Here is a 12359-nt window from a genome sequence, read left to right on the forward strand (position 1 = left end):
AAGACACATGATAGAGTAAGGTTTACTCACTTGTGGGTTTTATTAAGAGGGATCTTGCAGAAGGTGTAAAGAAGCTGGATAGACTTAATGAACGAAGTGCATTGTTCCTCCTCCTTCCTCTGCCTACTGCTCACAGTCTCATGGCCTGGACTACAAACACGCTCACTATCAATCTGACAAAACAAGGGCACTTTTGGTGACACATGCCATTCTCTGGATTTTTCCCCAAAAGTCTATTGAGAAAGAGCATGAGCTGCTACTAAAAATTTGTAGCCGTAACACAAAAAATCATTTTCAGGCCAGCAATTAAGGAAACAAATGTGTTTTTAAAAAACACCATTAGATTTCCTGAACAGCTGCACAAAGTGAAATAGTAGTATACAGATAAAACTAAACAACAACTGTCGGCAATTTCTTCAAATGGATAGATAATCATTTTAAAGCTATACCAATAAGCTATAACATATTCCAATAGTGAAACTGAATACTATTTGGGTATTGAAATGAGTTGGAACAAATAATTAATTTTTCAGATATTGTTCAGGTAACAGATATTTAATGTTTTGAGGTACTATGGGTATTTTTTAGTTGGTAAACAGTAAGAATGGTTGTTAATAAACAATCCAGTTTGTTACTAACCGTTGTTTTAGTCATCATATTAATAGTCAAAAACCTGATTTGAATAGTTACTTGATAGTTCAATCAAAATTCGTTTGGTAAGATTTGGAAGCTATGCTCAGAAGATGATAATCTGATAAACAATAGTGTCAAAAAATAAAAAAAAATCGCTAGTGGAATACAATAAAATCTTTGCTAAGCACTGTTACAATAGAGGTGACTGGGTCTAGTGCACCCAAGCACTGTTTCTAGTCCAAAAGGGTCACACAGCTCTTTATTGATCCGTCTTAAATTAAATAATTAAATTACACTTAAATTTCAGTACACCTTGTTGTTGGTAAACAAGTAAATAGTACACACAAAGAAACAAAGTGGCTTAATTAAGTAGGCCTAACATATATAATTAGAGAAGATTGTAGATTTTTTAATGTCAGTTCATGGGAGGTGGTCACATTTCTAGGGGCAAGTTGTCACATGTGTTATAAATATATACAATTTACAAATTACAATGTAACAGTTATTGCATATTTTTCTGTTGCCCTGAAATATTCACTTGACCTGTGTTTTATTATTGTAACTGTTTTAACTGTTATATAAACTGTTGCCTTATAAGCTTTTGCCAATAATAATAAACATTATTATAGAAGCTTATACATACTTTCACTATTTAACACTTTAATGGCAAATGCTTTTTGGTGGCATGTTCCCAAACTGACTGTTAAAAGCAAGCGATGAGTGCGTGTGAGTGGAGCTGCTGGACTCAATCTGTACTGCCACTCCTCCGCGGGAGCGCGCGTATTATAGAACTCACACGCGCACATTCTGGAGAGTTGGGTGCACTCGTTCCTGTCAGGAAGTTGAGGGATTTTGGGAAATAACAAAGAGAAAAAACACTCGCATTTAACATAGCTCGACTCAACGCGTGGGATCCGGTAAAGTCGAAGAGGATCCATGCAATAGAAGCAGGATTATGGACTAATGGAGGATTAATCGATGGAGACGCGCAGAAGTTTCGGGCTCGTCCGCGTCCTGCTGCTGTGTGGCATTACAGGCGCTATAGCCAGAGAAGGTGGGTCACATTCCCAAACTCTTCCTCTGTATTACATTATTGCCCGTATACTACGTTGATAGAAGTTAGAAAGAAACAACAGCAGAAATTCAGTGTTAAAACTCACATTCCTGTGGAGATTCTGTGACACACACACACGCACAGCTATAGTTTCGTCATGGTTCCTAGTGTGAAATTGAGATTTAAGGACAGTTCATATACTAAAGCAAAAGATATTTACTCTTAAACTGTGTGCTGAATTCATTCAGGTGAACTGATTTAATGCAGAAACGTTCAGAAAATGACCGTCGTTGTTTTCCACACGGTTAGTCGTTGGTGAAGTATGTCACGCAAACTTGATTTGCAACTTCTGCTGGACAATAGCGCGTAAACACGACAAGCAAAGAGCATAAATCACTGGAGTTTCATTTTAAAGCCTTTCAGAAACTGAAATATTACATTTTAAAGGCAAATTCCATCAATCAAACCCCTTTTCACTATAGGATCTATACGTTTATAAACACTATTACACACATACATTAACTATAGTTAATTGTAGTATAATTCCCAAATGCCAATGTTTTTAACCAAATTCTTATAATATACCACAGTACTTACTAATTACTTTACTATTTATTTACTGTTTATTAGTTCACTGTAGTTACTACAGAACACTGTACATATATTCTAAAGTATAGCCTATAGGCTACTACAGTCCCTTTTACTGTGTGGTATATAGTGTGTTTGATACTGTATATGGTGTTTATAGTACTTTAACATGGTATTTAAAGATTTGCATACTCGGACTCAAAGTAAAAATAAATAACTTAAAAAATAAGCATGTCCACAACAGTGTGTTTCAATGCTTTGCTATTTTTGGTAAGTGTATTATTGTTATGAAAAGCCTACAACTTCATGTTTAAGGTATAACAGGGCTTTATAAAAAAAAACATGAGACATGAGATATAATGATTAAACATATCCAATACAAATAGCTGGGTCTCTGGAATTTCTACATAAATTATTGTGGTATGCCTGAACAAATGTTCACGAGTAACAGAAAAACTATTATTAACTTTACCTCAATGCTCTTTATGAACATAGTGCACTTAAACGTGCAGGTAAAGATTTTTTTTTCTTAGGAAATCATACACTCCTTCCTGCTTGTTGAATGGAAGTTATTCCAAAGGTCGTCTGTTTGGCATTTCTGTGTAACGGCTGTGATTCAGACTTAACAAACAAACATAACTGCATATACCAAGCATGTGCTTTCAACATTTGTTTATTTGCAAAGATATTTTCACCATGCAGACTCTTGTTTTTTCTCAACATCATTGAGGTGCTGAGATTGTCAACAACCTGCAGAAAACAAATGTATTGCTAACAAACACAATCAAATCAGGCAAATTGGTTGGAATGGATCCCTATATAACTTGTGCAGATCTTTCATACAAAATATAAGCAAAAGCTGTTTCTCTATTGTCGTTTCATATGATTCTGTGATTTTCGACGTAGGCAAAGGTTACTGATATCGTGACGTGTGTCTGTTTACTTGACATGCTACCAATTATTGTGAGTGTGCAAAGCGACTTGTGATATGCCTTATCAGTGTGTCTCAGATTCTGCTCTATAAAGGATTCTAATTGGTCTATGAAATGATTGCCTAATGAAAATAGATTTGAATTAAAATATTATTGTATTTTTACAAAATATCTTCTTTTGTGTTGAACCGAACAAAGACATTTAATGCAATGCAATTACTATGGGAGTTCCTACAGCTTAACTGGTTGAGCATTGACTTGGCAGTGGATAGGTTGTGGGTTCAAAGCCCAAAGGACAGACATAAATGTCTACCTCGAAAGACCAAGATACAGCGTTGATAATTTTGTCAAATGCATAAACGTAGATCATTTTTGACAGTAACAGTCTGGATTTCCAGATTGATCAATTGTGCGTCCTGTATTACACGCCTGTAGCAACACGTCTCGGCGCACATTTGTCCATCCTCACATATCAAATGACACGATCATCACAATAACAGTCAGATATGTAACTTGGAAACTTCATTGCCCGTGTTTTAAAAGAACACAAATATGTGATGTTGTTCTTAATGTTCAGTTAATTTTTTGGGTGAAATGTGACATAAAAAATGTCATTAAAAGCATTTTCCGTATGTTATTTCTTTGACAAAGAAATTGTCCCACCTTGAGATCACAGCATTGGTTTTGTCAGTGGTTGTCAAACAATGATTTGATTGCAGTCCAGAGCCACAGTGTTTACACTGTGGTCAACCTACATATGGCTTACATACATGACAAATATCCTATTTAAGACTGCAGTTTTCCTTTTATCCATCTACCATGATGGTGAAAATTCACTGTGCAATACTGTCAATGCCAATTGGACAATTCAATCTCATGGCAAATTACTGGTTATTGATTGAAGTTCACAGAATTTTGCACGAGGCCCGGCAGATGTCTGCTGAATTTGATCGCTTAAAATTCACCAAACTCTACGCATGGCCCTCCACTTTCTGCTTTGAGTTCATAAACATATTGGTTACAATAAGAGTGCAGCCCTTTCAAATTCATTGACCATCTTTGACCATATTTTCCTGCACAAAAGCAGGAAGAAACTTTACAGACACCGTGTATGCCTCATAACACTCAGACTTAGAGGTGTCACACCTTTATCAATAGCGTTAAGGACGTTTTTGTTTTACTGTATGTTTAGTTACCTATAGGACTGACAGTACACTGTGTGGAAGGTCATTCATTCTTTAGGAATGCCTGAATGCATTATTTATGGTTTAGCATATGTATGCACTCGTCCCATCATTATTCTGGTATGCGTGTAGCAGTGTGTCAGAATGGAGTAATACATGCTTCACAAACACAGAGACTCACATGGTCTGGTCCCGATCCGGTTCATCCGGTCGGTTGAGTAATTCTTGTTTGTTCTGTGCCTGACTCTGTATGAGAGTAAGAATAGAATGTGTGTGGAAAAAAACGCAGTGAAATGTTTTTTAAAAGCTGTGATGGAAAATGATGATGTTTTTCTGCATAATAACTGTTAATGGTGAATAGCACTAACAGCAAAGGTTAATCTTTTGTTTACACCCTGTGTTCAGATATTGATTAAAAATCATTATGTGTAGTTAATGCTTCTTTTAATTGAATGTCTTAGTCATAACTGTGTAATTGAAAGTTTTATTGATTTTGGTGCATTGGCCTGTTGAGTGTTTAGAATTTAAGGTCAGTGCTCAGGGGACACAACCAAAGTTTAAGCAGATTGCAGGGTCTGATGATGAGACTGGCCAGCTGGCCCTTCTTACATTGGCACTAAATCTCGCCTTCGTTGATGCCTTCATTTTTCTGTGATTTTTTTTTCAATCTTATTGTAATAGATCTAATTGCAACAAGTAGATCTAATATGACATAACATACTGTATAGAGCACGGGAATTCAATTACAGTTCAAAGAGGTCCGGTCTTTATATTTTCTTCCAAACGGAGGTCCGGACAATTTGTTTTTTGAAGATAAACAAATATTTAATCAATTTTGCCCAGTTGGATATACTGTATAAAAGATATGATCTTTTATCAGTCCATTTATTTTGTATTTTGATATATGTATGTATAGGCTCTGTGGCTTCAGGGGTAAGCCCTCTTAAGTCTGATAATTAATATTTTATAGATAAAAAAACTACTAACAACATGCAAACAGCAAATTGAATGTAACAATTAAAATGCTATATAATAATTAAAATCATAAACAGAAAATAAAGTTACTTACTAAATTAGCGTTTCCATGCCATTTTCACCTTTTCCCTTTCATACCAGAACAACTTCTATCTTTAAATAATTTCTCAATTAAAACGTTTTTCATTACAAAATGTGAACCTGCTTGTAAAATCCCAGAAAATGTCCTTCATAAAATCATCCTACGGAATATTCTGTGAAAATATAACAACACCTTCAAGATTGACTAAATATTACCAAAATCTTAGTGAAATGAATGCTCAAAATTAATCTTTGATGCTTGTTGTCTAATAATCAATTTGATGATGAGACTTTAGCCTGGGTTTTCACAGGGTCACAAATGTTTACATGCTGACAAATGATGCAAATGCTAAATCTAGATAAAAACGTTATGGTTAATAAAATAACAGAAATCTGGTTGAAAGGTTGGAGAAATATAGCATATATGATAAAAATGCTTTAATATTTGCTGGATTTTGTTAATTGTTGTGTGTCCATTTACCTGCTCTGAATGTCTGCACCACTGTTATTAAAATATGCACGTGTTTGCTGGTCTTAATGCGGCGCGTTTTTGGCGGGAGAGAAGCAGCGCACGCGGAGCGGAAAGGGCAAAATGAACCGAGTTTGGCGCTAAATAAAGATATAAGTGGATATAGCGGCAAAAGATCAATTACATAAATGTCCATGAGACCACGTGTAATGTGATTCTCAGTTGTCAAGACGAGCGGCTCAATTTAAATAACCAAAATAGTCAAAAGTTTTAAATGGTTTACTATGTGTCACGGTCCGGATGGAACGAAGCAAAGAGGATCCCCCTATTGAGGATGACTGTATAGAGAATGTGAGGCACTGTTAAAATTCTTAGAATTGTTTTATTATGGTTAAGGCTGCATGATATTGAGGAAATATGTGATAACTTGATAAATAATACAATTTATAATCAATGCAATACGATAATGCTTTAAGTTTGCAATATCGATCTATACTGTAAGACAGGCCTACATAAAAACCTAATCTGATAACGTTATTTTAACCACTGTGATTCACATTTGCTTTATTTCGATCATTTTGATATATTGTGCAGTGACTATAGTCATCAGTTAGTGTTCAAAAATAATAAACAAATCTGTGTTGTTGGCCACAATCTTTCATTTCAAGTCATTGGGGTGTCATGTATAATAATAGTTCCCCTTCAGTCGTTCTCTCGACGTTGTGTTGAGAGACAGACTGGGGTTTGATTCTGAGAACCTATCATCTCCGTGATAAAAACTAAATCGCCGATGGGGATTGGCCAATGCCCCGCCCACGCCAGTCTCCGCCCCGTACATACGGTTATAAAAGGAAGATGGCGGCGGTCATTCATCATCCTTTGTGCTTCGGAACCTTATCGGCATATGATGTCGAGTTTATCTCTTCGAATTCCTGCTGGACTTATGATGCAGAGCAGCGTACTTCTCCCTTCAGACGGCGGATCACCCTCTTTCCGGTTGGCAGCGGATTTCTCCTCCGGAGCCCAGAATTCCTCTGGGCCCCTCGGCAGCGAGCTGCAGATCTAAAAGAGCAGGTCCTTTTAAGGACCAATAATTCACACAGTTTCCACTCTCATCCAGGAGGGGGGCGGACACAACAGCTACCCCGGGTGTTGGGCTTCCGGCATGCTGGGGCGGCCGTTGTGGATCAGTTCTGTCCGCACTGCGGGCAGATTATGATTCAGATGTTGCGTCACATGCGGCTGTGTTCCCACGGGACTCAGCCGCCAACTCGCTGCTTCCTGTTCCGTGACGGCAGTGGCTACGGCCCTGCCGTCCGTTGCGGGGAGGGGCGAGGGTGATGTGAGGATGTGAGCATTTTTCGTCAGCCATTTTTCGTCAGCCACTGTAGTGTACAATGGGCAGTCAGTATCGGGCAGTGACGGGTTCCCAACTGCCTAGAGTTTTTGGCAGTCCCCTTGGTACTTGGTACTACCCCTCTGGCCGATTCGCCTGTTGAAGCCTTCTCGCAGGGGAAGGGCACGGTTGGCACCCCAGGCAAGGCCTCTGGAATCTCCATGCCTGACCCCCGGATGGGACGAGGAGGCCTTGAGTGGCTTGCAGTGACGGTCAGACCGTCCTGCCGGAGCCCCACCACTAGGCGTGTGCACCCTTATAAGTGGCGCCTCTCCCCGCGCTAGTGTTCTCCCCACGGCGAGAACCCTAGGAGTTGCTTGATCCGGTCAGTGTTGACCTTTCAGAGACCAGAGAGTAATCTCTCCCCATCCACGTTGAGAGTGTATGCAGCCGCTATTGCCGCTCATCACGATCGCCTGAAGGGTAAGTTTCTTGGTTAACATAACCTGGTCCCCATGTTCCTCAGGAGCACAGCTCCGGGTGCCCTCCGTACCTTCTTAGGACCGTAAAGGGTCCTACATGGCCTTGGGGCCTGTGAGCCCCTCGGAGACGCCTCTCGTCCTTATTATAATGAAGGCTGCTCTTGATGGCGCTTGCCTCTACAAGAGGGTAGGGACCTCCAGCATTCTTCGTGTCCCATGGGTGCCTGGAAATTGGACGGCAAGTCTCTCTGAGACACCGGCCCAGTTACGTGCCCAAGGTTCCCACACTCCCTTCTGGGTTCAGGTGGTGAACTTGCAGGCGCACCACACGGGGGAGAAAGGCCCAACCTCCTATGTATTTTGCCAGCGCACTGTGCCTCTACTTGGACCGCACAAAGAGCCTTTAAGCTCTGAGCAGCTCTTGTCTGTTCAGAAGACAGCACCAGGGGAGGGCTCTCTCAGACAGAGGCTTGCGCATTGGATTGTGGGCGCCACGGCGTACCAATCCCAGGATCAACCGTGCCCACTCGCAGTGAGAGCCCACTCCACCGGAGCAGTGTTTCTTAATGGACACTGGCTCAAGGCGCCCCTCTGGCAGACATGTGTAGCTACAGGTTGGGCTACACTGAGTACCTTCGTGAGGCTTTACAACCTCCGAAAGGAACCAGTGTCCTACACCCTAATATGAAGGACAAGCATCTGGCCTGGCCGTACGCCTGCGAAAGCGCCTTCTTCCCTCTTCAGGTAAGTATAGTGTGCTATGTAGTCTCCCTACTTCCCCCCATTGGGTAAAGTATAGGCAATCTGGTAACGGACCGGGCAGAGCGGTCTGCTAGAACCATGTCCAATACTGGCAGTGTCGCCCCTACTTAGGTGGACCCCTATACTAGGACTTTTGCCCCATACGTAGTGACTCCCCCGATGGGTAGTCCCGTATGTTGATTTCTTCACTCCTGCTTCCCCTGTTGGCGAATCTGTGACCTCCCCTCCGGTGGCACACCCACCTGGGCTGGCCCCCTACGGCCAACGCTTTGCCGATCCGCTGCAAGGAGCACCTCTCAGGTTCCTCAGCACAAAGGGTGATGAATGGGGTTATGACCGCCGCCATCTTTCTTTTATACCCGTATGTACGGGGCGGAGACTGGCATGGGCGGGCCATTGGCTAATCCCCATTGCCGTTTTAGTTTTATCTTGGAGATGATAGGTTCTCAGAATCAAACCCCAGTCTGTCTCTCAACACAACAGAGAACGAAGGTTACAGACGTAACCGAGACGTTTTTATTTGTTAAAATATATAGTATATATTTTCTCGGATAAAAATGTTTTTTTATAGTTCATTATTTTTTATTATTTTTGTAATCAAAGTTTTATCCGTCAAATTATAACCGTTTTGTCTGTTAAAATAAGGAGTATATCTTTTCTCCGATTAAAACATCAAAAATTATAAATCTGAACTATTGCAACGACTGAGCCAACAGAAAAAAACATTATCGTTGATGTGATCTCACTGTGACGTTTTGAATGTTGACAGTATTTTGCTGTTAAAATTGTCCTGTACTTCATAATATAACTCAGGTCAGGGTCGGTCAGGCAGCAAATGATCTCTGATGGCTGTGAAAGTTCAGGTTGTACTCTCTTGTTTGTGTTGTTGTTGTCTGAACACTCAGTCTCCGTGACAGCAGCGGTTAACAGAAGTTGGCAGCTGACTGTGCACATTAGTGAGTACTTCCTGTCTGGCCAAGAGAGGTGTGGCATGTTGCATCACAGCACAGGTAAAGAGCACTGATTATTATTCAGTCTGTGCAACCTATTTTTTGAGGGTTTGTCAAATTTTCTTTACAATAAGATTTTTCAAGAGATCAATGCAACTACTGATATCTAGACAGCAGGATGTCTGATTGCTTATAAACCCAATATAGAGTATATTATACAATTTCAAGAACATAAACAATAAATTATAAATATAAAGAAATATTTAGTTTAACAAACTAAAGTATCTGCTGAAACTTCACCTATAAATATGTAAAGAAAAACTAAATACAGAGAAACTGTTAGGTGAAACTGGCAAAAAACTGATAATGGAGACACAGGTTGAGAAAAGAAGGGGACCACAGAGGGACCATTGCAGTTCAGGACTGATAAGATCCAATACAATTAATTTATCTTTATAAAAAAAGAATCAACAAATCATGCTTTGTGTCCGTGACGCCTCGGAGAGAAATAGAGTTCTTCTCAAGAGCCAGAATCGAGTTGTTTTCTATTCAAGGCCACCAGTCGGCTCTCACTAAACACACACACACACACACTCACAAACGAGGGAATGTTATGAGGATGAAAAGAGGAGGAAGGGAACTTGGAAAGGAAGCGTGAACTGGAGAAACACAGTGACTTATTATTCAGTCCAATCAGTTTGTACAATTTACACTTTAAAGGGTTAGCTAACATTTAAATTCGGTCATCATTTCATCGACATCTAAATGATTTTCACTCTTTCCTGCACAAGGACATGTTGTGCAGAAGGTTTACCCAGTTTATGTCCAAACAACAAAAGAATAAATGTTTTCCTTACAGTAATCGATAAAGAAAGCCCACAATTGACATGTTTTTTTTTCTTGAATAAGACAGACCAGTCAAATAGTAAATGTGTCTACACACTATTACAATAGAATCTACACACACAAAGCACAAGCTTGCCATAAGCCTAAGACAGAGACATTAGATGCCAATAAAACTGTCAAGCTCAGCTGTACTGTAGTTTGAGGTGCACTTCAATAATGTATAAATAACTACAGACAGTAGTTTGTTCATGCTGTTAAATCCAGAATGTGAGTCTGCCCGATCTCTCTGTCTCTGTATGTTTGTGTCTACTGACTATTTCACCAGTATCAGGATCTGACACTGAAACTTAGCACTGCATTTCTTTTGTTATATGTTTTAAACTCTAATACTGCCAGAAATAGCCATTTGGTTGCATCTATGTTCTCATAACATAACACATAAACAAAATCTTTTCAGAACATCATTGAATTTTTATTGTGTAGGAATTCTTAATTGTTGTCGAACATTTGATTCAAGTCTTTTTGTTCGATCAGTTAATAAAAATGTGACGCTGGGCTTCTAAACCAGTCATAATATGTATGTTTGTAGCAATAGCCAACAATATTTGTCAAATTCAGGTCAAAATGATAGATTTTTCTTTTATGCCATAAATCATGAGGATGTTAAGTAGAGATCATGTTTCAGGGAGATATTTTGTACATTTCCTACTGTAATTATATTAGTGGGTGTAGCAAAATCGCAAACAAAAATGGCCGGTAACACACCTACAAATTTAACTCGCTGCTGTTCACTCTTTGGGATATACCCACTCAAGTTTGGTATCTATGAAAATCTATGGTACCAGTGCCATTGGTAGAGCGTGTCTTGTCAACTCGTTGACTCCAATGGAACAGTTTTTCACAGAAATGGCGGTTCATGGAGGCTCTCAATAGTTCCCGGAAGTTACTATTCACGCATGGAGCGACTAAACAGACCAACTGAGGTAAACTTCTAACCAATTTAAAGACAAAAGCTATTTAATGAATCGAAAAATGAAAGAAATAAACCACCCAATAGTGCGTTACAGTAATCTAGTGTCATGAATGCATGAATTAACTTCTCTGCATCCGATATATCTTAAAGTGGAAAAATGCAATTCTGCAAGTGTTGGCGACATGGCTCTCAAATGGAACATCCGTCAATAGATAAGCAATATTCTTGGTTGTTTTCGGTCCAATAAGTAACACTTCTGTTTTCTCCGAGTTCAGTAAAAAAATGTGTTACTTGTCCAATTTTTTTTATCAACTATGCATTCCACTATTCGATTGAACTGCTGTGTTTCATGAGGCTTTGAGGAAATATAAAGTTGAGTATCTTCAGCATAACAGTGAAAGCTAACTCTGTGTCCCTTTATTATATGTCCTAGAGGTAGCATGTATAATGCGAAGAGCCTTGCACTACATATCAACACACACACTGGTCTCAGAACAGCTCTCTCTCTGTTCTCTGCTGTGACATGACCCTTGAAAGTGAGTGTCAAACGTGTCTATTTACAGTGTCCTGGGTGTGTGATAAAACACAGACAGCAGAGAAGGGGTTGTAAAGAAACGTTTTTATTTGTTTGACTGCATTATCAGCTATTTTCTCTTGCGTTTGAGAAGTATTCAGACAAGGTTAATCTTATTTAGGCTATTAAATATTCCTTTGTTAAAGCATAAGCAGGCCAACGGTTAGTATGAGGCTTCACCTAAAACTCCACAGATTTCCACAGAATGCGTTTTTTTTCTTATCGCAATCCATTCCACAGAAATTGTCAAGTGCAGAGCCAAAAACATGACATTCTTTCACTATTTACTCACCCTCAGGTCATTCCCAACCTGTTTGACTTTCTTCTGCGGAACTCAAAATGAGATACTTTGGAGAACAACACTTGCTCTCATTGGCCTCATTCATGAAACATTTGCAAATATATGAGTAAAATCTGATTAATTTGCGTGTGAAACAGATCTTCCCGAAAACGTTTGTCTGTATTCACAAATACTTCGTAAAAGTCAATTTCATAGTTAAATGTGTGTATGTTAATGAAT

At 39.4% G+C, this 12359-nt stretch overlaps 1 protein-coding gene across 1 annotated transcript in view; it reads left to right on the top strand.

Moving 5' to 3' along the window:
* Positions 1-1438: 1438 nt before the first annotated feature.
* The window catches only part of erbb2 (erb-b2 receptor tyrosine kinase 2), a 30134-nt gene continuing 19213 nt past the window's right edge, over positions 1439-12359 (top strand). The window contains exon 1 of the mRNA XM_056770800.1: positions 1439-1687. Within this exon, the coding sequence (XP_056626778.1) occupies positions 1612-1687 (76 nt within the window). The 5' untranslated portion in view covers positions 1439-1611. The remainder of the gene's footprint in view (positions 1688-12359) is intronic.

Source organism: Triplophysa dalaica, chromosome 17 (assembly GCF_015846415.1).
Source record: "Triplophysa dalaica isolate WHDGS20190420 chromosome 17, ASM1584641v1, whole genome shotgun sequence".
In the NCBI taxonomy this organism is placed as follows: Eukaryota; Metazoa; Chordata; class Actinopteri; order Cypriniformes; family Nemacheilidae; genus Triplophysa; species Triplophysa dalaica.